The sequence below is a fragment of the Octodon degus genome, unplaced genomic scaffold, assembly GCF_000260255.1.
Source record: "Octodon degus isolate 3935 unplaced genomic scaffold, OctDeg1.0 scaffold00084, whole genome shotgun sequence".
Classification (NCBI taxonomy): domain Eukaryota; kingdom Metazoa; phylum Chordata; class Mammalia; order Rodentia; family Octodontidae; genus Octodon; species Octodon degus.
In genome coordinates this window covers 7,817,138-7,844,902 of record NW_004524660.1, presented here as the reverse complement: position 1 = coordinate 7,844,902, position 27,765 = coordinate 7,817,138, and the positions used below count along the sequence as shown (strand labels likewise).

The 27,765-nt window shown below is 40.9% G+C and overlaps 1 protein-coding gene across 3 annotated transcripts; it reads right to left on the bottom strand.

The window, feature by feature from the left end:
• Nucleotides 1–409: 409 nt before the first annotated feature.
• On the bottom strand, nt 410–7,962 carry LOC101584298 (alpha-amylase 1). Of its 3 annotated transcripts, none has more exons than XM_004636962.3 (10): nt 7,771–7,962; nt 7,255–7,401; nt 6,308–6,505; nt 5,530–5,760; nt 4,410–4,543; nt 3,654–3,776; nt 3,466–3,565; nt 2,199–2,317; nt 1,967–2,092; nt 410–599 (listed from the first exon to the last, which is right to left on the bottom strand). In XM_004636962.3, exons 1-10 carry the CDS (start codon nt 7,936–7,938, stop codon nt 410–412), a joined length of 1,536 nt encoding a protein of 511 aa, XP_004637019.1. In that variant the 5' UTR covers nt 7,939–7,962. The 3 variants fall into 3 exon arrangements, with proteins under 3 accessions (XP_004637019.1, XP_004637017.1, XP_004637018.1); XM_004636960.2 differs by having other exon boundaries at nt 5,692–5,760; XM_004636961.2 differs by lacking the exon at nt 5,530–5,760.
• Nucleotides 7,963–27,765: the final 19,803 nt, after the last annotated feature.

Sequence of the window (27,765 nt, the reverse complement as noted above, 5' to 3'; positions counted from 1 at the left end):
TCTTAATGAATAGAATGATTTGTTCTAATGGTGTTTGTAAATAGGATCTCAAGTCCGCATCTTGTACAGCAATTAACCACTAAGAAGAATGTATGCAGTATGTTAATTATTGAAACTGTCCTACTGATTTGATTTGAAACTGTCTCATTGCTATTTATCAAGAAAATTATGGCAAAAAAAAGAGAAAAGAAAATGAATTGCAAAAAAAAATATTTTTTCACTCTCTTATTGGATGTACTTTCTACCTGGGACCTCTATTCTGACCAATGTCATACAATTAGTTTAATTACTTTCAAATAAAATAAGTTTGTATTCATGGTTTAAAAAAAGTCAGTGAATTATAAATTTAATGTATGTACAAGAAAAGCAACATTACTAAAGTTGTCTCTACAGGCATTTTATTTGGGGCTTACAACTTTGCGTCAACATGGATGGCAATGAAGGGGTCTTCGGCCGAGTTACTAATAGAAAACTGAGCCTTGCCGTCACCACCAACGTAGACTTTGATTCCTGTGCAGTAGCCATCAATCTTATCCCCAGAAATGACGTCGCAGTACGTGCCGGCAGGGAGGCCCGTCTGCAAGGTGGTGGACAGTGACCTGAAAAATATTACAACTTATTAATCAGTTTAAATTCTATTTTGGTAAACATAAGACAGAAAGAATTGGGTGCTACAAAACTCCTAAGTCTCAAGCTGGGAGAGTTGCGGTGCCATTTCAGCGCAGATGAGTATCTTTGTCAGGATCAAAGGCGATCTTACTGAAGACCTGGCAATTTCGTGGCCTGTGGCAAGCATTGCTGAGGAAGGGCTGAAGAACAGCAGTAAATACATTCAGAAATTGACTTCATTTAATGAAAGCATTTGGCAAACATAAATGTGTTAAACTTTTTTTTTTTGTTTTGAGTTTAAGAAAACAGTTGTTTTCTATGTATTTAGTACAGGGTCTCAGGGTCTCACTACGTGGATCAGACTCAGAGTGATTCTCTTGTTCTCAGCCTCCCAAGTGCTGGGATTACAGGTGCGCACCACCACGCCCAGGCTCAACTGCCATCTCAGCGCGCCCCGGGGCGGGGCTGGCACGGCGTCCCAGGGCTAGAACCTGGCAGCTGCGCTCTGCCTAAACAGGCGTTTTAATCTGCTGATCTGTCTGGCCAGCCCTTGAGAAAACACTCCTAAGGATTTACATAAGATTAAACCTTCAGACATAATATTTTTTTTTCCTAAAGGCTGAAAAGACTTTGTTAATTTTACTTTTAAGCACAGAAAGCTGAGAGTGTTAGAAAGACAGAGGTGGGAATAACCAGCAGTTCTTGGAAGTACACATTTTGGAATAAAAAGCTGTCTTGTAAAAATATATTTTGGTTTTCCTATGAAAGAAAAGAAAAATTAAAGAGCTAATAATTATGAGATCTTTCTGTACAATACAAGGTATACTGGGTCTATTACACAGGAGCATGAGCAGCGGTTGGCCCTGGCCTGAGACCCGCTCATGGGGGTCCTGGGATCTCCTGCGCAGGTAGGAGAAACACTAACCCGGAGCCCAGCGGGTGGCTGTCCACAGGGAAGCTCAACGGCGGGGAATTTTGTAACCAAATCTCAAGTATCTTCTGGGAAAAATCGTAGACGTTAAGATTCATACGTTGCTTACACATATGCTTGAAAAATTATTATTTGTGTCAGAGAGACAGAAAAATAAAGCGCACAGAGCAGAAGAAAGCACCGCGGAGCTGAGGACAGGAGCGAGCCGGACGGAGACGTGATGCGGGCTTCGGCCACGCTGCGCCCGCGGGGAGCAGCCCGCAGGACCAGACAGCTGCGGGTGGCGTGCCTCTCTCCTGTGCTTCTCAGCTTTATTTTTCCTTTCTCTCCAGACTACAAGAATTTTCATTTGTGATGAAAATAAATGAACAGGAAAATGGAGCAAGAGCATAGAAGAGAATAAAGCATTGATTGCGGTCAACTCACCAGTCATCATTGTTAAAGACGATGAACGCTTTGTTTCCTCTTCCAAAGGCCACCTGATTGCTGCCATTGTCCCACCAGTTTGCAAAAGGTTGGCCATTGGCTACATTTCGGAAAGCTACCATGTTCCTACAAGCACAAGCCCATATAAGATTCTGGTATCTTTCAAGTTCAATAAAATAAAACTTGAAGAAAAAATTCCTACTAGAGGAGATGGCTCAGTAACTACCCCCACCTGATCTGGCGCCAGCGGTGCTCACAGACCCAGCCATTGCCGCAGGTGGTGTCTGGGTTGATGGTGACTTCTTTGGTTGCTCCATTGTTATTTGGGGGCCCAATCCAGTCATTCACGTCCTTAATTGGGAGAAAAAGACTTCAGATTTTATGAAGAACTCACACTCATGTCTTCCTTCTCCTTTATATCAAGCTTTATCAGCTACTACTTAAAATTTGTAATAGCTTGATTTGGAATCCAACTTTTCTTAGCTAATCCCACCAGGTCCGTGGATTCCTTTCCTATAGTGTGATATTCCAAGAAAAAATTATACAAAGTTTTATGCTGTTTTTACTAACAATAGCTTCTTAATATCATTTCTCAATGTCTCTGAAATAGCAAGAACCTTAGTGAGGAAAACAGTAGGATTAGAATGTAGGCTCCTACACTGAATCAAAAAGAGGGAAGACAGTCTACACATGGGCTCTCTTTTTATCAGATTTATTTATTTATTTATTTATTTATTTATTTTGTATCTTATGGGAGGGTCTACAGTGTGTTCAGGGTCTCACTACTAGATCAGACTCTTACCGATCCTCCTGTTTACAGCCTCCCAAGAGCTGGGATTATAGACATGTGCCACCACCATGCCCCATCTCAATTGCTGTCTCAGTGCACCCCAGGGGCGGGGCTGGCATGGCATGCCCAGGGATTGAACCCCCAGCCCTTGGGCCTGCTTGCAGGCGCTTTAATCTGCTGAGCTATTTGGCCAGCCCAGTTTTATCATTTATAAAAAAAAAAAAAGAAAGAAAGAAAGAAAGAAAAAAGAGACCATTAGCTGGTCAGCAAACAAATTAAATACATGTGAAATTGCCTTAAACACAACAATTGCCAAATTAGTACGAATTGATGTTAAGGAACATTTTATATACAAGTGCTCAGCTACACATTCTAATTGCTGTATTAAGTTGACTAAATTGTGTTTGGTTTCTGACTGGAAATCCTTTTAAACAGATTTCTTCCAAAATTATATAAATATAGCAGAGGAATCATTGTCAAATCATATCATATAATGAACAATATACACTTAAATATATACTTGAAGAATAAATATCAAATGTAACTTCTTTATGTGAAAAACATTTTTTTTTTTTTCAGGAATCAAGTTCATGACTTTGTGTTTGCCAGGCAGGCACTGCACCATGGAGCCATATCTGTGGTCCACTGAAAAAGGTTTAAAGACTGTCCTCATTGCGTGAGAGATCTTTTGAACAGCTCCAGCCCTTACTTTTCCATTCTGAAAGTTGCGGTCCCAACGGTAGCTTGACATCACTCGGGTAAAGCCATAGGGGTGAGCCAGCATGAATCCCACAGCCATTTTGTACATTCTGAAAATTTCAGCACGACAGTATGAGGAGAGAGTTTTCAATTAGTCATTAAAGCTAGTCACAGCAATAGAAGAACGATGTTTCCTACCGAGCGTCCCAGAAGGTGAGGATCGACGCTCCTCCAGCTCCGTGACCTCGCTGGTTGTCGTGGTTGTCCACGAAGACAAGGGCTCTGTCAGTAGGCACAAAGCCCCACCCTTCTCCCCAGTTCCTGTATTAAAAATAGTTTGTGTATATTATACATACGCATGTACAATTGCCTCAGAATATCTATATTGTGCATTTCTTTCTTCATAGCTTCTACAGTTTAATTCTCTAATTAATTGACTTCCCAAAAGGTTTTATAATCTATTTAACATTATAAGATCCAGCATATTGAAACAGAGATGGACTTCAGAAGGATGAACTCTCCTATCACTTTAAACAGCATATCACTGTGTGTTACAATCAGGCTTCAATGACAGGTCGTAATATGATTATTTTAATACTTGAAATTGATGACTTCACATCATATATGTAAACTCTAGATTCTGAGTACATAATAGGTACTGAATAAAATGTTAAATTAATTTAAATAATTAAATGAGTTCACATATTAAAAATAAAAATAGTGAAACCTAGAATACTCAATATTATGGCATATAATTTCCTGGTAGTCTGTTCAGTTTCTAGAATATTTGCTTTGACATGAAGAGATTATTAATTGAGAAGAATAAAGCCTAACACTTGGTAGTAATCAAAACCTTGATACCTATTCAACCAGCAAGGTTTTATGAAGATTTCCCATACTGGATATGTGCCAAACACACGCCCAAAGCAGAAATAACAAGTAACATTCTCTTACTTTAAGTAGGCCATCTTCTCTCCGTTCCACCTGCGAATAACTGTGCCGAGCTTCGCGCCGTACTTGAACTCGGTCACACGGCCATTTCCAAAGTACTCGCTGCTTGTAATCGCTTCACCACCCAGATCAATGACCTGGTAGAAATATCGGGGAAAAGCTCTTTGACAGCAGAATTTTAACGTTGCATTAAAATACATTTAAACTAGTTATACTACTTGAAATATTCCAAAACATTTTCCCTTGAATCAAGTTTCTTGTTTATAAGAACCTGCCACAATAGTGAAGGAACATCACTTACAAAGTGACATACTATCTTGCAAAAACTGCTTAACTGATTTATTTTCCCACATATGTAGACAGACAACAGTCACCCCAAGGCAGCAGTTACTGTTTGACATTTTTCAGTGCTTAATATTTATTTATTTTTCTTTTCTCTATCTCTCTCTTTCTCTCTCTCTTTCTTTCTTTCTTTCTTTCTTTCTTTCTTTCTTTCTTTCTTTCTTTCTCTCTTTCTGTCTGTCTGTCTGTCTGTCTGTCTGTCTGTCTGTCTTTCTTTCTGTCTTTCTTTCTGTCTTTCTTTCTGGTACTGGGGATTGAACTCAGGTCCTTGTTCTTGCCAGGCAAGCGCTTATTCTACTGAGCTATCTTTCCAGCCCTGCCTGATATTTGTTAAATTATTTAACTTTCAAAGAAAATGAAATCTTAGCACTTTCCTGTATATGGGAAAATAGTTTTGCAAAAGATTACTCAATTCCCTCCAAGTATTACTCAGCCTACAGCTGCCCAGCTAAGATTCAAGCAGCTGCCAGCGAAGGAGCCAAGATCTGAACTTAGGTAGATCTGCTCGAGGTAGCAGCAGCAACCGAGCAATTCTCTGTCTCCAGATGGCCTCCAAAGCGATGGTAAAGGGCACAGCTAAGTTTCAGACTAAATAAAATGTTTACATTTTTATTTTACCCATTTTGATAATTAGATGTTCTATCTTTGAATAAAAGTAAAAGAATGCTACTCTTTGAATGATCCACTATGTTGCAGAAATCCTACGTTTTATGAATCTGTCATTCGTTCTGTGATGAACGAATTGCTGTCATGGTAGATGTGTGTGCACGCACTGCTGTACCTCCTGGAAGATGAAAGGCCGGCTTCCTGCAGAGAACCACTTTGTGTTCAGGTTGTGCAGTTTGTCCAAAACCGCCTTGATGTCCCCGGGCCACATGTGCTTGGCAGCGTCCAGTCTGAACCCCGCCACCCCTATGTCGATGAGGTGGTTCATGTAGTCAGCAATCTTGGTGCGCACATAATCCTTCTCAAGGGCGAGATCAAGAAGGCCGGTCAAACGGCAGTCTCTGACCTGTAGAGGAAAGTTTTTTCACTCATTCATAAAATGTCCTCTCCCACCTGGGAATCTATTTGCTTATTCAGTTATGTACATTGACATCAATACATATTACATAATGTGTTCTTTGAATGGACACTGGGGATATCGATATTTACTGTGGTGTGAAACGATTTGTAATGTAAAAGTAGAGACTGTTAGAAATAAAGGAGATAAGCTTTTCAGTTATAAAGAAATGTTTTATTTTCTTATCTTTCTTTTTTTGTTCTTTTTGGTGTGTATGTGTGTGTATGTGTGTGTATGTGTGTGTGTGTATGTGTGTATGCATAAACTTGTACATCTTGGCTGACGGGATGAGAATGGTGAAAAAATGAAAAAGAATCAAGATACATCGCATACAGACACATGTGCCTGTAGTGAATGTGGTTGTTACGTGCTTCTAACTAGTACCAATACACTTAAAATAAAATGTGAGTTAACACAGCTTTTTTTTTTTTTACTATTTTTTAAATGTATGTTTGTAAAAATAAAAGTTCTATAAAATATGAAAAACTGAATTTACCTGCGCAGCATCATTGTAGCTCTCGATGCCTCCGCTTCCGGTTTTACATTTTCCATCATTGAAGTCCCAGCCCGAGTAGGGGACGGCCGGAAACTCCCTGTTGTGCGAGTTGTAGTAGCTGCCGCAGATGCTGTTCGTGCCGGCTCCGTTGCCCTCCCCGCACATGTGGTTAATTACGGCGTCCACATAAATCCGCACCTGGAAAGCACAGTGCCTTCAGCTTCACTTGGGGAAGAAAGCTAGATGTCATTAGATGTTAATAAAGCCAAATATTTCTTTGTAATTTTATAGCCATAAATTCATACAAGACCAAGCATCACGTGTGAAAGGACCCTAGTGTGAAATAAAGAACAGCAGCGGTTTGAGCCTTTTGGTTTTCACACATAAATAGTAGGGAACGAAAAGTTCTTATAATCCTGAAGAAATTAAAAAAAAAATACCCTTCTGTGCAGTTAAGAATCTATTGAGCCTGAAGAAACGGTTTTTGACATTCCGGTAGGTCACCAGAAGTAAAAGCAGTTAATTCTCACTCTCTCTCCTGTATTTATCAGAAGCAAATAGCTCCTTACTCACTAATAGATGATGGGCAAAAGGCTAGTAATCACAAGTGAAAACATAAATCAGGTGTAAGAGGTCAGAGCTATCGTAGCTGGACTCTCGGGTTCCTACGCAGAATTATCTTGATAGGAGAAACCTATAGTTATAAGCATGAAACAGTCAATGGTTTACTTTATAAGTAATTTTTCTTTATTGACTCATCTTTATGCATTTGTAGTATACGGATACAGAAATTTACAACCATTTCCTGAAAGGCAATAGTTCATTTTTTTACTTAAAAACATTGCTTTACATTTATTTTCCTAGCATTCTGCTCAAAAAGAGCAAGCAATGGGGAGAGAGGTCATTTTCCTACTTAAAAATTTTAATAGGCATTTGCATTCCCTTACCCCAACGTTGTTGCACCTAGTCACCATGTTCCTGAACTCATCTTCACTTCCAGATCTTGAGCAGATTTTGTAGCTAATTGGCTGATATCTTTCCCACCAAGGTCTGAAAGGGTTGGTGATTATAATATTTTCATTGGGTGGAGAAACCTGCAAAAAACAGAGCCTTAGCAACAACAAAATTATGGCTTTTATATAGCACTGTAGCCAATAAAATCTGATACATAATCTAAAATTGTTTCTGAATTTTTCTGTAATAGGTACATTGCTTTATAACAACCTGAAAATAATAAATGCTCATAGGAGTTGTCCTGCTTGTGTTCTAAAACAAACAAACAAACAAAACAAAACAAAAAGTTGGCAGCGATACTAAATTTTTTTCTTTCTTAAAGACAGCATACTCATAAAACTTTGGAAAAAAAAAAAGACAGCATACTCTCATTGGCAACCAAGACTGATTAAAATATCATGTAGAGCAAGCTCAGCCCCACTGCAGCACGCACTGTGGACGACGCCCACCTGCACGCCCCCGAAGCCCCTCGGAGCTAAGTAGCGCTCGCACTCCAGGGCGATGTCCACCCAGCGCCACTCGAACAGGTGCACGATGGAGGTGCGGCCATACTGCGTGTGTGGGTCGTACTGAGCCCAGCACAGCCCGACGGCCGACAGCAGCAGCAGGAGCCTCATGGCGCTGTGAAGTGGTCAGGGCTCTTTCTAACACGGATTTATAATTCTGCAGAGGAGCACATCAGATGAAGTCAATATTGACCTGAATAAATATTTAAAGAACAACGTGATTATTCATTATCTCGAAAAGATTATTAATCAAAATGTTAACTCAACAGCTGAAGAAAGTTCCTAAAATCTCTCACCAAACTAATCAAAATGGTCTTCCAGAAACCTGCGGTATTTTCTTTTGAAGACATTAACGTTTTCAAACATCTGGCATTGGGCATGTGCAAACAGTCCCCGCTCACGAGTTTTTTACATAGTGTTTATGGTGTCCTTCACTAAGTGGGGGCCAGCTGAATTCATTCCGAAGACAGTTCCCCTGTCCAGCTCGAGGTATTCACAGCACTGTACCTACATCTCTGGACTTGATTTCAAGTCACCTTAAATTTTTTAAAATGTATTCATTTGAGTCGGCACCGCGTTGGCAGTTCCTGATGGCTTCACTCAAGGGAGGAGACTGACGCCTTGCGGTCTGCTCCCTTCCCAGCCCTCCACCTCACCCAAATTTCTTTCCCCAGAGTATATTCCACAGCTTTATACCTTTAATTATGATGCACTCAGGTGGAAAACTGGTTTAATAGGCCAAAGATTATATAACACACAGAAGAAGGTTGTATGAAGTCAAGGCACACTCGTAAATGTATGGTCTCTGCTGGACAACAATAGTTTCTTTTCTCTTTTTCTTTTTTCCTATTATCTGTCTTTAGTTTATATGTTATAATATTAAGTTTTTAATACAAACCATGGAATATTTAGGTTTGTGTGCCTGAGTTACTTCACTCATCCTTACTGCCTCAAGGGGATCCTCTTTTCTACAGATGACTCAAGTGTATCCTTCTTCAAGGCCTGCTAGTATTTCATTACTTATATATACACCACCCTTTTTAATCCTCTCCCCTGTTGATGGACACTTCGGCCGTTTCCATGATTTAGCTCTTATTGATTGTGCTGCTGTAAACCTGGGTATGCACATGTCACTGTGGTATATCTTCAACTCTTTCTGGAAGGCGCCCAAAAGGGGAAAAGCAGGATCAAATACAATTTCTACTTCTCTTTGAGGAATCTCCATGGTGGGTGTACCCATTTACAGTCCCACCCACAACATTCCCAGTGTTTGTCATTAGCTGAGTTCTTGATGGTAGCCATTCTTTCGGGAGTGAGAATAAATTTCATTTTTTTCCTTAATTTACACAGCTTGATTGGTCAGCAATGTTGGACTTTTCTTCATGTATTAATAAACCTGTTTGTATTTCTCAACCTGAGAAATATTTATTTCTAATGTTCATTTTAATAGGCTCTTTAAGTGGGGGTGTCTAATTTTACTTGTAGTTCTTTGCATAATCTAGGTATTATTTCTCGGTCTGAGGAGTAGCTAGAAAGCTTTTTTCCCATTCTGCCAGTTGTGCCTTCACTCTGTAGGGGTTTTTCTTTTTTTGTTGTTTAACTGTATAGAAGCTTTTTAATTTGATGTGATTCCATTTGTTGATTTGTGCTACTATTTCTTGTGTAACTGGAGAGTTTTTGAGAAAGTTTTTGCCTTCTATTCTATTTCTATGGATCCTAGCTCCAAATACTTGTCTTTGAGCGTGAGAACGCTCAACCTGGGGTCACCAGATAATGTACTTTCACTCTCTTGCTTCAGCGGTTTAGAGATAGTCTGGCCTGTTTGCATGACCTTTAGCCAAGGCCTTGTAGACCTGAAATTTAAGAAGACTTCATTCAGTAAAGGGGTTACTTCCTCCTCTGGATACCATGTAAGCCCCATTATGACTGGCAATCTTTTAACAAAGAGGGGTTACTAATGTCACACACAAGGCCCAGATTTTGGAACAAAAAGTTTCATGTTATACCTGGAGTATATTTTAGCACAGGGCAGGGACACTGTTCTCAAGGAGAATAGGGATGATTTGCTGACTGGTTTCTCTGAAGCTTAAGAGGAGCTGAGGATTTTCTTGGGAAGGGCTGGTTTCTGCATTTGGATGCCCTGCATTGGAATAGTAGCCAACTGGTGCTACTAGGTGACTCTGGGACAAAAACTGAGCACTTGGAATGGATTCTACCATCTCAGGAGGACTTCTGGGCTCTGAAATGGGCCCTGGTACAGGCCATGGCGTCAGCAGTCCTAGACCTAGTGTTGCCTTTCATTATCTTTATGAGAAACGAAGAATAGCCATTGGAGTGCTAACCCAGCATCTGAGAAGGAAGCCCACCAGTCACCCACTTCTCCAAATAATTCAATGAGAGGGGAGGCTGGTCCAGCTGCCTATTAGCAATAACTGTGATGACATCCTTAATCCTGGAAGCCTCTAAGATAATGTGGAGGTAAAAGTTTTCAAGTTCCAATCCATGCCAGGTTAAAGGTCATTTAGAACTCAAGGGATATTTGTAGATGACTAGAGAAATAGCTGATCTCCCTTATCAAAAACCCAGACATCTTTCTTCATTCTTGCTAGTTCTAAACTTGGCAACCCTTCTCCCAACCAACCCACAGTACAACATGATTATGAACAAAGCATTGGCCAGCATTATACCAGCTTCACCAATCTGAATGACAGGCCATTGACAGAGGTGGCCGCTGCATGCTATAGTGATGGGAGCAGTTGTATGTATATGGGGTGGCACTGGTAGGGCAGAGCATGCCGCCGCCAGCCTACCCAGGCCACTGCAGATGACTTCCTCCTGGACCCCTGGCCCGGAGGCAGGACTCACTGCTCCTACCCAGGCTTGTATATATATTTGTATTCCAATCCTTTTGGATTTCACATTCACAGAGGCGCACACCCTCTTGCGGCTAGAAGAAGAGGACTTTAGGCTAGCTGCCAGTCACTAATCAAACATGGAGCAGCGTTTTTATTTTTTACTTCCTTAAGGCATTAAATATGGCAAATGAGGCGGCAGTCGTCCATTTCTGGGGACATGAAGCCTGTCTGGACCTATCTCCCGTGGTAACTCAAAAGCACTTTTGGCTGCCAAGCTGGCTGCCCTCTTAAATAACCTACACCCACAGTAGCTATCCACACAATGCCACTCCAAGCTCTTGACCTGGAGCCTGGTGCTCCACAGAGAGTTTTAGGTGATTCATGACAAGGGAGGGCCCAAAACAGCCGACGGTGGCATGAGGAGCACTGGCTGTTCTTGCTGTGGTCAGCACCATGGGTGGCCATTAAGTCTCTGCCCAGTGCTTTCCACATAGGCACGGGTGTCCTGCAGGCGGCATCAGTGTTATGGTGATGAGTTCTTTATAGGACCTCGCATCCAACCATGTAACCCAGATCTGCACCCTCCATCATTCAAGACCTATGAACCTCCATCGCCTGCACCAGCACAGTGCCAAGGGCCCTCTCCACAGAGGAGTGGCAAGTGAATTCCACCCATGTGCTTCTGTGTAAGGGGCCTACCAGCCCGTGGTGTGCACAGCTACCTCTCCTGGTGAGGAGGGGCACTCCCCATCAGCTCCGGATGAGCTGGAATGTAGTGAACAGTTCCTTTTATGATCTGAACCTCATAGTTTCATTCAGAGTGACAAGGGGTCCCCCTTCACATGCCAAGTCACACAGGGAGTTGTAAAGCCCTGAACATCAAATGCCATCTGCACATGGCTTGGAGGCCAGGCCCAAAGAGAATGCTGAATGACTCAATCAAACCTTCAAGTAGCTGAAGGAACAGCCAGGATGAAGGAAAGGAGAAAAGAAAGAAGGAAGGAAGGGAAAAAGAAATACATGTGTGTATACGCACGAGTAGCTTCAATAATTGTACTGCTGATTCCTGCTGGCCTATTGAAAGGAGCAGTTAATGCTTAATTTTTCTCTCTTCCTTCTTTTTAATTTTTTTTTTTTTGGCCAATTTTTCATGCTTATGGCTGATAATCTGAATGAATTTTTCTTTTTTTCTGTATTTTAGGGAAGGGCCTACAGGGTGTTCAGGATCTCACTACTAGATCGTACTCCTAGTGATCCACCTGTTTTCAGCCTCCCCAAAGCTGCGATTACAGGTGCACAGCACCATGCCCAGTCTCAGTCGCCTCTCAGTGTGCCCCAGGGGCAGGGCTGGCATGGCAGGCCTGGGGATCAAACCCCTGGCTCCTGCACCTGCTTACAGGCGCTTTAATCTACTGAGCCATTTGGCCAGCCCATGAATAAAATTTGAAGACAACAATATGCACAATAACAATCATTGTCGAATTCCTAACATTTTGTTCAGTGAAATTCTGTATCTCTTTAATGTTTTTTTAACCATTTTATTCTTTTCTAATAATGAAAAAAAAAGAAGGGAAAAACCCCCCAAAAATCAAGAACCTGAACATTCAGATATTTTCCTATAGAGAAGAATATGAAAGAGAGAGAGAGAGAGAGAGAGAGAGAGAGAGAGAGAGAGAAAACCTTCAAGTAAATCTTAGCCGAGTTATCTCAGCAACCCACTTAAATGACAAGATGCCCTTCCAGTTGCCTTAATGGGGCTTCAGGTTGCCCCCAAATCTCAACTTAATCTCAACCCATTTTAGGAAGCAGACCCTTCCTGACACCTGACCTATTTACTGACACCAATATTTCCTAACTCCTTCAACCTGTCACCTGCCTGGAAACCTATTGCACCATCCAGCAAAATCAAAACAATATTCTTCCATTCCAGGGAACTAAAAACAGTTGTCAGCTCAAGGTCTGCCCTGTGACAAGAGGTGGAGGGAGGGTGGGTCCCAGAATCAACTCACCCCCAAGTAGAATCTTACAAACTCTCTTAGTCATGCCTTCTGTCATGTTGGTAGAGAGAATAGTCAGATTCACCTCTCCAGAGAAAAGTGAAGCCATCTGGTGTACTAGAACTCAATGAGGAGAGAAAACAAACTTCATACATCCACAAAGCAGTTGATGAATTAAATTTTCTTTTTCAGAAAATAAATTACCAACCAATCTGCTTGGTCAGATAAGTAATCCATGTTGTTCCCTCTCAGTAAAAGGAAAAATCAGCACAATTTTGGAAAGAGGGACCCTCCTTTCATGTCTTGTGTAATTAGTTTTGCTATTCTCTTGATTGGGATGGCTTACTCTTGAGATCCCTCTCTCAAGTTATACAATTAGCCCTTCAGGCCTGTGGTTTTCATGGGAGAGCACTGTTTGAAGGCTCAGAGATTATTTAGGTGACATAATGAGCGGTAATTACTTACACAGAACCTTAAATCTAACCCATTTCTTATTAAATTCTTCTAACCCCAACTGAGCCTAGGAAAGTTGGCTGCCTCTTTCCCTGTCTTCCAGCCCATATATTGTTCTTTTAATTTTTTTAAATTTCATAGAAAATACGAAAAAAAACCCAACAACCCAGAAACGATACAGAATTTCACTAAACAAAGTAATAGCACTGCTGTTGATTTCTGCCAGTATGTTGAAAGGAATAGTTAATGCTTAAATATTTTTCTCCCTCCTTTTTAGTTTTTTATATTTTTTGACCAGTTTTACAGGCTTATGTCTGCTAATCGGAACAACTAATTTAGAGCCGGCCAATACATGACTGTGCTGATCCCAGTTTGACTCTCCCACAGAAGTGACCTACCATGCTAAATAGCAAAGGGGCCTCAGCAAACTTCCTTAGGTAGCCTTTCTGTTTTGGGGCAACAAAACAACTGGGGTAACCTCAACAGGGAGGGCCACTCTCCTCTACAGAGGCTATTAGGATAGTCTTACTCAGTTTCTTGCCCAAAACTACCCACCTCTGTACCAATATCCATCTGCATGTTGCTGAAATTCCAGGCACCACTTTGTATAAAGAGGACCCAGGACCATGGATGGAGTTGATTTGGGCACATTTGTAGACCAATGCTAAAGATAAACTCTTCACTGGACCATGCCAATATTCAGGTAAAATTTGGTCTTCTACAATGTTGGTGCATTTCTCCTGGACGTTATCATTATACACACAAGGGCTAAGAACCGGGTGGTCAGGAACACATCCAGGGAGGCCCGCCAGTTGTGTCTCTGTATTCTCCTGGGAAGATTGCTCTTAGTCCATCACCAGTGAGTGCTTGCTGCTGTCTACTAATGAAAACGTGACTGAAAAAGAGTTAGCAGATGCCAAAAGAAATGACACACATTAGGAAGCGAGAACTACCAAGACTGCTCCAGAAAGTTCTTATAGACCCTTTCAGCCTTCGGAATTCCACTGGCAGGGACTTTGTCTGGAAGAATAAGAACAATCCGCTCACATACATGATGGTTATTGAAAATCACTTGTCTGGAGACGGAGAGGCTTTTCTTCATGTGTGGACCGATTTCTACGTGTGTCTTCCAGCGAATCGTACAGCAGCATCCACCTCTGCTTATCTGGCTCCAGAGACGCACCTAACCATCCTTCAGGTGCTCTGTGTCCTTTCAGTTCCCTTGGCTACCAGAACAAGAACCATGTGAGCCACAGAGCTGCTGTCCTAGTAGGACTGGGGATGCCGCCCAGAAAGGGTATAGCAGTAGGAGAACTAACCACATACCTGTCCTATAACCAAAAGACAGCCGAGATAAAAACCACCTACAGCATTGTCAGATAGTCTCAGATGTGCTGGTTCATTGGTTAATTGCCAGCTTGAGTGGGAATACCTAGCTGAACTGAGTCAGTACGATTTTACGTGTGGAAAACTCGCTTTTGCTGCAATGGTATAAAATAAGAATTTGACAGAACTCCTAGATGAAATCACCTAGAGCACTATCATTTTCCAAAATCAATTAGACTCACTGGCAGTGATGACTCCAAAGCATAGAGGACTAGGCCTCCCACCCACCACAAACGGGCATGGTGTTTGTTTTGGAAGAGCATTGCCTCTGTCTCAGTCAGCCTGGAATACTGAGAGAGCCAGCATAGCGCATGGATGGTTTGTGTGCGATTGTCCCCCCAAAGCCTCATGCAGTAGTTGAGGCTCAGTTCTACAGTCTGTGATTAATTCGTGATCCAAGGCTGGGATTATGGGTCTGAGTACAAAAGAACTTTGTTTATGTACTACAAATCTGGAGAAACTATGTGGGATTATGGATGTGAGTGCTACACCCAGCCTGGGGCAGATAGTCTGAACGTGACGTAAGGATGACAGACTTGCTCTCTGCTGCCAGTGTTGCTACTACTCCTTTCACTCTTGCTGTTTTGCTGCATTCCGCCACCATTAACTGCTGCCCTCTGCCATGTGCCAGTCTGCCTTGGAGCCCACTGAGTATGGACTGAAACCTCCAATAACTGTGAGCTAAACTTTTCCTTCCCTCATTTTGAATATCAGGTATTTGTTCCAGCAATGACAGAAGAGTAACAGACAGCACACTTCTAGGATCCATAAGGAACTGTCTGAGTCATGACAATCTGGTCAGAAGTTTGGACTTTGACATCCTGACTACTTCCTTTTTGCAACCTTTATTAACACAGGATGCAGGAATTTACAAGAGTAGCTTGCAATGTCTGCCCACCTGTTGGGAGTGACTGAGATGGACATGGATCTCTTGTCCTGCCAGACAAGGCCAGCCTCAGTAACACAGAGAGCCCAAGGAGAGCCACATGGATAGGCTACGAGGCAGAGGGTTTCCATGGCTTTCATCCTCCCTGGGGTATGAACCAACACGCTAAGCATTGGGGCCCTTCCTCTCTCTAACTCCTGCTCCCTCTTTCTTCTCAGAGAAGAAGGCACCATCTGACCTCGGTTTTGGTTTGCTGTGTTCTGGCTTTTGTTCTTTCATCTCCATCCTCTCACTGTCCTCCCTCTGGAAACTTCAAGAGCTGCACAGGAGGAAGTACCCACAGAGGCAAATATAAATGAGTGTGTTACAATTTGTGTCTAGATGTCCACCCTAGAGCCTCACTCAGTCATGGGTCAGGCTTCTAGGCTTTGTGCTTTTTTCAGGGCCCAGTGCTGGGACAATGGGTGTGAGCACTATATTCGCCCTTCGGTGGGTCACTTGCAATATAAGGGAGGGAGACAGGTTTGCTCTCTGCTGCTCCTCCCTTTGTGCTCTTGCTGTTTGGTTGTCTTCCACAGCCATGCTGTTGCCCTCTGCCACATGCCACCCTGCCTTGGAGCCAACTGGGTATGACCTGAAATCTCCATAAACTGAGCTAGATAAACCTTTCCTTCCTTAATTCTGGGTGTTGGGTATTTTGTCTCAGCAATGAGAAAAAAGTAATCAAGACAGGATGCAAGAGATTTGTTCATGTACTAGAAATCTGGAGAAACAAGCTGGAGGATTGGACACTGGCAGTGTCCTGTAGGAGTCTGATTGAGGAGGGCAAGGCATCTGTGACAGACGACTGAGGAGTCCACTCTGGAAGCCCAAGAGCCAGGGCTGAAAGCTGAGGGATCTGCACTGAGCCAGGAGATGCCACCTGGGGTGACAACAAGAATGGGAGCTTTTCCAGAGAGAACAGCAGCCACCTTTGGAGACAGCAAGGAATGGAACTCAGCTTATGCTCCCTGGAGGAAAGTCAGTGGTAAAGAAGACCCTCCCAGAAAAATCAGAAGAAACCCTTCCCTCACTTTCCTTTTATGCCATTCCAACAAAAGCGGGGTTGCCCTGACCCTGTTCGTCTGGACATTCACACCCAAATCGGCAATCAATCAACCACATAGCTTCTTATTGCTTTCTTATGTGCATCATGTATACTTAATCTTCAGATCAAACTGCTTTCTTTTCATTTAACAGCTGTCAAATTACAGATGAAAAATCTGAGCCATGCCCCAAGTGCACCTCTGAATTTAGAGCCTATGCATGAACCCTCAGAAGAAGAGTGGAGCTCCGTTAGCAGCCTAGACTAGGCGAGGTGAGGGTTCCATGGTCACTTTGCATGTAGGGTCAGTGCTCGATGCAGCAGGAAGCAACTAAGGGGAGTAGAACTTCCACTCTCAGTGCCTCTAAGAGAGGTCTGCACATAAGATTCTCCTGGGAGAATAATGTAAACAGAGCAACAGGGGTTGATGTCTCACTGCTGTCCCCTTTCCTAAACCTAGGAAGTTCCTTGGACTTACTACCTTTACTACTAGAGGCACAGATAAAAACAATCAAACAAACAAACAAAAAACCCAAAACAAAGACCTCTGAGTGTGCCCCAGAAAATGCTAAAGTCCCACCCAGGGTGGACATGCACCAAAGTACCAGGATCACCAGCAATATATTTTTTAATGTATTTTTTACAGGGTCTGCATAGTCTTACTACACAGCTTGGACCCATAGTGATCCTCCTGTTTTCAGTCTCCCAAGGGCTGGGCTTACAGGCTCGCTACACCATGCCTGGGCTCATTTGCATCTCAGCGCACCCCAAGGGCAGGGCTGCACAGCATGCTGGGGATGGAACCCCAGTCCCTGTGCCTGCCTAAGCAGGTGCTTTAGTCTGCTGAGCTATCTGGCTGGCCCAGCAATATATTTTCTTTCTTTACCTTTTTTTATTTTTTAAAGAAAGTACAAAATAATGTTAAAATAGAAAAATTACAAATGATGACAAATTTCACTAAACAAAATACTATAAATTTCACAGTATTTGTATAGTGTTGTCTTCAAATCAGTTGTTCATATCACCATATATATGCTTGCAAAATTGGAACAAGAAAGAAAAATATATAAGAAATTAAAAATAGCTAAAGGAAAAATAATTGAAAGAAGGAGAAAAAACAGGTTAAGCATTAACTGCTCCTTTCCACGGACTAGCAGAAATCTACAGTACAGTTGTCCAAACCATCTTGCTTGCATATATATATGCATATATATGCAAATATATATGCAAATATATATATATATATATATATATATATATATATATATATATATATTTCCCCCACTCCCTGTCCTGTCCTCCTCAACTAAGTAATTCCTTCCTTTTGAACAGCTTCATTCCCTTTCTCCAGCATTCTACCCTTCAGATTTTATTTTCTCTTTTAGGTTCTCACACTAAAGAGACAATTCAATGTTTGCACCTGCGGTTCTGTTTAATTTCACTTTAAGAATATGGTCTTTAGTTGCATGCAATAAGCTTTCTTTACTTGGTGCTCATTGAAGATTTATGCATACTAATTTCATAAATCCAGTTATAACAGGGTGAATTTTTTTTAGGTTTAGGTATTAGGTGCAGCGTTTCGCTACACAGCTCAGACCCATAGTGATCCTCTTCCTGTTTCAGTCTCTCCAGGGCTGGGATTACAGGCATGTGCCACCATGCCCAGTTTCCATGGCTGGCTTAGAGGGCTCAAGGCAGAGCTGGCAAGGCATGTGCTGCTGGGGATTGAACTCGGGTCTTTGCGCTTGACAGTCATGTGCTTAGACCACTGGGCTATCTCCCCAGCTCAACAGGGTGAATTTTGGGAATAGACATGTGTGATAGTTACAGCTGACATTACTTGGAACCCGGTCAACCATGTTTTCTAGCATGCTCTGGAAGATCTAATGAGAGTTACCACAGACAAAATTTTAAGTACTTAAGACCAACACATTCAGCATGTGCACCATTTTCCTTTCTGCCTGCCAGGGCCTGCTCACTTCAGTCCTACTGTCTGATGCCAACTTGGCTGCCTTTGTGCTGCCATCCCTTGCCACATCCAATTCTTTATCCCACACAAAGGCCTGGTAGCCCTTCCCAGACCCCTCACTCATGGTAACAGCACCACTTATTGTGGGAAAGAGAATTCATGTTTCCTCATGTTTTGATCTTTTTGAATGAAGAAATTATTTTCACTGTGTTACAACTTGGCTTTTGCATTGACAACTTGAAGGCTCAGTCTTGACCTGTAAATGAGTGTCTATCATGAATAAGGACAAATTAAACACAAATAGAAGGGTCGGACAAATAGCTCAGCGGATTAAAGCACCTTCTTAGGCAGACACAGTGGCTGGGGTTCAATCCCTGGCTTTTCATGCAGGAGCTGTCCCTGGGGCATGCTCAGATGGCAATTGAGCCTGGGAGTGGTGGCATGCACCTGTAATCCCACATCTTGGGAGGCTGAACACAGGTGGATCACTATGAGTCCGGTCTACATAGTGAGACCCTGTAGATCTTTACTAAAAATGTAAAAAAAAAAAAAAAAAAAAAAAGAATTTTTTTTCATTCTATGAGAAGATAAATAAACAATTACAGGCAGAGTTAGATCTTTTATTGATTTGGGAGGGCTTGTGAAGGTCTTGGCTATACTGCACAAAAAATTTAAGCAGGACATCCCAAAGTAGCACCAAGACCAAAGACTTACTATTTATTTATTTTTGTATTTTAGGGAAGGGTCTACAGGGTGTTCAGGGTCTCACTGCTAGATTGGACTCATAGTGATCTGCCTGTTTACAGTCTCCCTAGTGCTGGGATTATAGGTGTACGCTACCACACCCAGTCTCAGTAGCTGTCTCAGCGTGCCCTGGGGGCGGAGCCAGCAAGGCAGTCTGCAGATCAAACCCCGGCACCTACTTGCAGGTGCTTTAATCCGCTGAGCTATTTGGCTGGCCCCTCAAAGACTTATTTGAAAGAGAAAAGCAAAGCTTTACTCCGTGGCGTGGCAGTAGGACTGTGAGAAGGTTATGGGCTTTAGGGCTCGCAGTGGTGATGGGTTTGAACTTTAAGGTTGGTGTTGGGATTCGGTCTGACTTATGACTTTCCCCTAGTGAGAAGTTTGATTCATCCTCATTGTTGGCACAGTGGAACTGCAGACCTGTTAGGAACCTTGCAGGAACTGTCATGGTGCGCAAAGCCTATGGGGAGTGGGGAGGGGGGGGGTCAATAATATGGCCCCTGGGCTGCAGGTGAAGCACAAGTACAGAAGACTATGGGTGCGTACTTAGGCTCTTAGTGTTCTTAAGTGAAGTTACCTGGGAAACTTCTTCTATTTCATTTACACCTCAGCACCTTGGTCTTTAGCTGATCTTTATCTAGGAGGTGAACCTAGTCCCAGAGATCTAGGTCTGAGGTAGTAAGCCTTTGCTTCTGTCCTCAGCCATTTCCTCGGCCTCCTTACACTTCAGAGCTACCCAGAAAGCAGGTGTTCTGGCAACTCTGTCTTGTCGTCTTTGGCTATTTCCTCCTTTAGTACAAAAGATCAATTTTAGTATAGACAGCTGAATTAGGCAGAAATGTTACGGGCAGCCAGCCAGAGATAGGCCTTGAAAAAGTCAGGGGAGAAGATGAGGACACACTACCACTGGCTAAGCCATGCCTACCATGATGATCTTACTATAGTTGGTGTCACTTGATTCATTACAGGCTGGATAGAGGTCAGTCACCCAGTGGGGGACCAGAACCTCCAGACCTACCTGTGCTTCTCCTTCTATGTGTCCTCACTGTGTGATCTGCTTCCTATTGGGTCAATATTTCCTAAGCAGCTGTACTATTAGTCTTATTGGTTGGCTGTAGTTTTGACCCTCATTGTACCTCCTTCGTGGATTTCTATCTTCCTTATGATTTTGCTCTATAAAATATCCTCAGAGAAGTGGGGTCTGTGGGAACCCACTTTAGGGAATCATCTCTCAGCACCCATGTAACAATAAATTTTTCTTTCTCTTAACCTCTGTTGTGTTTTAGAATTCAGTTTTCAATTTCAGGGAACACAAACTTGGCATATCTGACTTCTAGCAGGTTGGGAGTTATAATTTTCCCGCTATATCATTTGGAGGAGGTCCCACCAACATAATTGGGGGGAGGGAAGAGTTTGTTTTTGTTTCCTGTATTGTGCATTGTAAATGTCCAACTAATCATAAATTGTCATCATTGTTTGCTGCTTGCTTATGCCTTGTCTTTCGTTAAGATGGTGGTAAATTTAGGCTGGAGAGATAGCTCAGTGGCCTAAGTGTCCTTCCTGATAAACTCAAGGTCCTGAGTTCTATCCCTGTTTTTTTTTTTTAATAAAAGGTTGTAAATTTAAATTGTGAGCATAGGAATATTACAGTATTTTTTAGGTGTGATATTTAATTTTGCATACAGGGTCTTGTTTTTCTGCTTTGTGTCTGGTGCATGCGGATTTACTACTTGCTGAACTTACTGGTACTCGTTTTCTTGTTGGACTTGTTTGTCTGATGTGATTTACTGTTTTTTGACAATGCTAGGAAAAAGTACTGTTAGAGTGCCCCTTAGTGGACTTTGAACAAAATGTGAATTTATAAAACGCTGTGAAATGAATTTTGTAATAAATAAAATGGCCTCATAAATTCTGAACTCCCTTAGACAAACAAGAAAATAGGCTGCTGACCTTAAATGTAGGAGGACAGGATTCACTGGGACAGTCTGCCCTGATTGTCCCTCCACACTTACAGAGGGGACTTCGGGCCTGTACTGCCCAAGCTTCTTTTCTGCTTTGATCTTCTCCTGGTGAGAAGGCAGTCTGAGCTCTTGAGATCCCCCCCACTCTTTCCTTCAGTCTGAGGGTGACAACCCAGGGGCACACTGTCTTCATAACTCTGCATGATCACAAGGAGACTTTTTGTTCCAATTTCATTTCTGATCTTTCCCTATCATTTTGTGCTTTCCTCTATCTGGAGACCTAGAGACCCTGAAAATGTGTCACTAGTGTACAAGTTTTGGTTGCAGGACGGTGAGTGCAGGTATTAAGCTGTGGGTGTCATAAGTGGGTTGCAGAAACAGAGATCTAGAAAATGTTAGAGTGGATTTTGAGTAAAAGTAAGTCTTATGCTGCAAGTGAAGAGGTTGTTTAGGTGATTAGGCAGGTAGCTCAAGTGTCTCGGGGGCTTCTCTGCCCATAGGTCCTGAGGGCAGGAGTTTTCTGAGCCGCTACATGCCTTTGTCTCTGGAGGTGATCTCCTTTGCAAACTGAGATCTTATGACTTTTCAATTCAGTCTTAAAATAAAATTTAAGAGTAAATGCTAAACAGTATGGTTGGGGACTTCCTGTTGGCCCTTTGATTTTTATTTTTATCTCTCTCACTCTCTTTCCAAGAGTTGGAAAATAGTTGTTCAGGTTTCCTTCTCATTGGCTTAATTTGGCTAGCCATACTCTCCTTCTTAAGCTTGGCTGTTAGAGGGCATCAGCTGTCCCTTATGCTTTTGGAAAACATTTGGAGTGAGGAGCGTGAGATTCTGGGGCAGACAAATGAGCACACTGGTGAGGGTGGCCAGTTCACAGAGACTGATCTTCTGCTCACTCACCAGGCAGCAGTCACGTGCTCTGCAGCAGGTAACCCCAGCGGTCCCTGAAGAGCACTAAAAAACCAAGTAGGGATAGACACATGCTTTCTTCCCTTGTTTCAAACATGGAAAACTCAATGCCAAATTCTCTTCTCTGCAATGTATTATTTTATTAAGTTTATTGGAACATTTTAGATTCTTCATAAAGAACTTAATACATTCTTAAATCCTGGAGTTTCTTTGACCCTAAAAATAACTGTTTAGTATTTTTCTGCCCTCACACGTGGCCTGCCTTTGTCCTAGAGGCTAGGCGGAACATAGAGGGAAATACTGATTACACTCTTTTTAAACTAGAGTTGTACTACAAGAGCAAGGGAAAATGGTAAGAGTCACCTTATATGCAGACGTTTTCGCAGTAAGAGGCAATCCTCACTTGTGTGCAAAGTATCCACCTATGCATTTCTTGTATCTTAATGACAGAAGAAGTGATAAGTAGAGTGTGAGATCTTGTATTAGGCAATAGCTTCCTAATTTGGTATTGCTTGTGTTCTCCAGCAACTATTAATATTCCAGCAAAAGATCACATAATATAAATATTAATATCAATAAATGTTTAAAGAACAAAGTGTTTAGACATCATCTAAAAAGATTAACTGAACCACTGAAAAAAATTCCCGAACTTTCAGGGATATTTATTTATTTATTTATTTATTTTTTGGTGGCCTCAGGTTGCCTTCAGCACAGGTCTGGTTTGGCTTGAGCATCTGGATATCGAACCACAGCACCCTGAGGCTGACTGCTTTGTTCAAGCAGGCACTTAAACAACTAAGCTACAGGGCAGCCCCCCTAAAATGGCAAAATGATTTTTTTCCTGAACTTTTACAGGAAAATAATTAAAATGTTTTTCTAGAACTTAATGATTTTTTATTATTGAAGAATATTAACTTTTCAAATATACAGAATTTGATATATAAAAATAGCATTTTTCATGTTTTATTTAAATATTCTTTAGTGATTTTTGTGATATCTTTCTGTAAGTGGGAAAATTACAGTGAAATCCATCTGTATTTATATTCAAAACATTATTTTATCTATGTATTCAATATTTACAATGGTTTCATTTCAAAAAGATAAAATATATTCTATTTAATCCTGTTTTCTTTCTCCAATTAAAATTATTGGTTATCTACAGTTCTAAGTAAAAATTATTGAAAGCACTTGAGATTTATGTGTCCTTTAAATGAAAAATTAAACTCCTTTCTCAAGTCAGATTATGTGCTTACTTTTATTATGTTGTTCTTGTGCTGAATTTCTGGGATCTTGATTATTATATGTGTGAGTCTAGATTTATTTTGGTCAACACTATTTGAATTCTATATGCCTGACTTACTGTATGTCTGATTTGTTCCCCATGCTTGAGGAGTTTTCTGCTATTACTTCTGCAAACTGTCTTTTTACGTCATTTGAGTTCACTCCTTTCTTTTCACTGACACCTATCAGTGTTATGTTGCTCATCATTGTATCAACTCATAGCAGTTGCATTATTATTTCTTGTTTCCTTGTTTCTTTGAAGAGATTGTTCCTTTTCTGATCACTAGCTACAATGATGTCTTCAAGGTCTACAAGTCTATCGCTTTTAATGAATTTTTTAATTTCCTGGATATCTCTTTAAATCTCTTTCATGCTTTCTATTTTTTCTTATATTGCTTATTCAAGGTTTCCATTGTTTTTCTGTGTTCCTCTGTTTCTTTTTTAAATTAATGGCTTCTTTTGATACACTCAGCAATTTTTTCATTATGGGTATCATTTCTTTTTTCTCCTGAGAGATTATTTCTGATCTGATTTCCTCTACAACAATCTGGAGTTGTTTCTTTATTTTAGCTACAATTATTTCAGAGATTTCAGGTGTGTGATTTCCAATTTCTTCTATTCTGATGTTCCCTGGACTTCTTCAGGGTGTTCTAAGAGTCTGAGATTGCCTTTTGCTTCTTGGTCTTGTCATTTTCTATTTCAGAAAGAAACCTCTATTTTGACTTTTGTGATAAACATTGTGAGATTTTGATAGTAGGCAGCTGTATCACTGATCCCAAGACACTCTGGGAAGAGTCTGTTCATCAGGAATATATTCTGCATGTTCAGGATTCTTGGTTTGTGTCTTTCCCAAAATCTGGCCTTCATGGAAGATCCAGAAAACTCCACCAAAAAGCTACTAGAATTATATCACAGGACTGTCCTGATATAATGATGTATATGGCTAAGTTGCTAAATTTCTGTGTAAAAATATATAATTATTTATTCATATTTTTAAAATTTTATTTATTTTTTAAAATTTTTTCCATATTCTGTAGAGACTTAAATTTTAACATATCAATACTTGATGGAAAATACATGTTCCATCTTATGCCTAAGATGTTTGATATGCAGATAGATAGTGAGGTCAAACCCAACTGCATATGTTGTAGGGTAGCAATAAGCTTTTCTTCTGGAGGGTTAACAGCCTAAGTTTGCAGACCAAAATTAGAGAAAAAGAAGGGCTGCAAGGACGGCCAACATTTTGGTCCTAGCCTTTCAAGGTCAGTGAGGACTCAAGACATAGGAGAACCTGTACTGTAACATCATTTAACTCAGTTGTGTCCCAAATTTTCTGATCAAGGAGATTATGGGGCCCCAGAGAAATATGATCGATGATATAGAGTATGCCTAAGGAGAGTCACATGGAGAGAAAACATTCTCTCAGGCTTTCACAGAGAGCAAATTGGTCAAACAATGGCCATGACTCATTCACATGGCTGACACTGACAGAGGATCTATAAAGTGTGGTACAGGGTTTCGGGATAAGTCCTGAGGAGACTTGACTGACCTTATCAGATACAAGAGTTAAATTTCTTGTTATACAGGTCTTGCTTTGTCTTGGTCTTAACCATCCAGCAGAAAAGTGTAGAAATAAGGTATGAAAAGTGAAGCCATGTTAATACGCAGAGCTGTGGAAGGCTCAAGTCAACAGCTTTGGACATTGCCAGTCCTACGGATAACCCACTACTACTGTAGAGTACTGGACTGTATTGGAATATTTTGCTGAATTCATGCACCTACAATATTTGGATGGCAACAGAATACCCATCTCTGACAAAACTAAATTAAGAAAGGAGATATAAATGAAGGACCATTTTGCATCTGTATATACGAAATGGTTAGGATAGATGTATAGCTACTGTCTCTTAATTCAGTGAGAGGAAAGATTTGTAGTAATGGTGTTTGGACAGGATATCATGTCTGCATCTTGTGCTATGAATGACTACTACAAAGACAACAATATACGATGTATTAATTGTTGTAACTCTCCTACCAACCTGTTTTGAAACTGTCTCATTGCAATTTTTTTCAATAAAATTAATAAAAAAATAACTGCCCAAACTGTCACTTTTCTCTGTGGCACACTGAGCATCTTGCCCTGAACTTAGGCAGCCCCTTGTTTAGCTGCAAGGGAGTTTGTGCCTCCCTGTGGGTGAGGGACTCATGTGGAGTGCTTCCTTCCCATAGATTCTAGTAATTTTCCTGATCTCCTGTTCCTCCAAGACTTCCTTGTATTAGAGTATTTCATTTGTTTAGTTATTGGTTCTAGATAACTTAAGAAAACAAAGTTAAGAGTTATAATATCTTCCTAAATGGGAAGGGAAGAATGGGTTTGTTTAAGCCGCCCATGGCTGGTTTCTGCCTGTGCTGGCTGGCTCCCACTGGAAGCAACAGCAACGATGGTGGGTGGCACGAGGCAGCAAAACTAACTACCTGGCTCATTTTCTCTAGGTTCTAAAGTCTACCTCTTTAGGGATGTGTCTTTCTGGGATAGCTTGCCGATATTGGTTGCTTTCCTTTCTGCTAAAATTTGCTTTCCTTGTGATAACTGTTCCTTGAAATATAGTGATGTCATTCTCTCTTAATTGTCTAAGGGACATTCAGCCAGGAAACGTATCCCATCAATGGGCTCCTCAGCCAGAAGATGAGTTGTGTTGAGAGGAAGAATCCGACGTGTGTAAGGAATTCAGCTTAATCAAGTTAACCCCCTGATGGCTTTAAAGGAAATGCCTCGGAGGGCTAAACTCCTTCAGGGAAGTGCAACCTTGCCAGGTCTCCAGTTCCTAGCTGTGTTGCACCTTGTTTTGTTGAGCACCCACATTATGCTCTGGAGTGCCTCCTGTAGCTATATCTAATAAATCTTTCTCATGCTACTTTTATGGAAGCATCCTGAAAATCTTTTATTATGACAGAAGTCAGAAAATTACACACCTATGTCAAAAATCTGACAAAATTCTGTATTTCAGTCTCAAAAACCTTCTGATCCAGCCCAGTAAAATACTGCCTAATGTCAGTTCTCACGTATAGTTAATCACTTCTTTTGTCATGGCAAAGAAAATAGATAGTTGCGTTCATCTCTCCAGGTAAAACTCAAACCATATGAGACATCAGTTCATGAACTTCATACAATGTGAATCCATAGACATCTTCAAATTTCTTTTAGGAAATAAAATACCAACCATTCTGGTGAACCAGAAAGATAAAATTGTTTGCCCTCTTCTAAGTAGACTATAAATAGTCTCACTATTGTCTTGTTTACCACACTTGTTGAAATAATAGCAGTGCCGGATTCAGGAGAAGAGCCAAGGCCAAATGAATCTGAATGCACTCTGGTTTATAAACAATTGTTCTATGTGTGCTGATCCATCTGTCCATCCAATTTGTGCTAAGGATTGGTCGCAACACCTATACCCATTTTGTTTGAGGCCTCCAATGTTTTTCTTTATTTTTCCTTTCTTGGGATTTACATAGAAAACAGATAACATTGGTTAAAATATTTGTGTCTACATTTTAAATCAGCTTAGAGACAAAATGAATATCATAAATGTTAAAGTCATCCTTCTACCCTCGTTCAATAAAAATGATGTCAAGATTGCTTTTACAAATGCAATTTGCATACTGCTGTCAGTATACAATAATTTGGGAGTCTTTTATGGGTCTAAAAATGTGTTACTTGTTATTACTCAGTTCTCATAGGTCATCTGAAAAGAAAATATTCTGTTAATATAACTAAATGGGGACCTCCGGTAATTTCCATACCTTATGTGAGACACACTACAATAAACATTACTAAATATATTATCATAACAATGTGTTTACATTGGTGATCTTCAAAAGTCTAAGGTTTCTTTTTTTAATCTTAAAAGCTTTTATTTACAAGTTTAGGTATTGATTCCTATTGTATTTTGCATTTATTAAAAATTTCAGACTTATGCATCATACTTATTTCATCAAAGTGACACAAAATAAATATTACCTATAAGTTCCAGGGCACTAACTTCAATATGCAGAATCGTATTTTCTTTAAAGTGTACGGTGTGAAGACAGCTCAAGGTCAGTGTACTTGTCGAGCATGTGTTGGCTCACCATCCCCACAGCAAAATGAGGGGTGTCTCGCTCCCCTTATTGACATTTTAAAAATTCATTTTAATGAGAGAAAAAGATAAAACAGCAATGAAAGTTTCAAAACAGGTTAGGACAGTTATAATAATTAATACATTGCATATTGTTGTCTTCATAGTACTTATTCAGAGGACAAATGCAGACATGAGATCTTGTCCAAACAATATTAGTACAAGCCTTTCTTCTCAATTAACTAAGAGAAAATACCTGTATTTCTATCCTAACTCTCTTGCATATATATATATA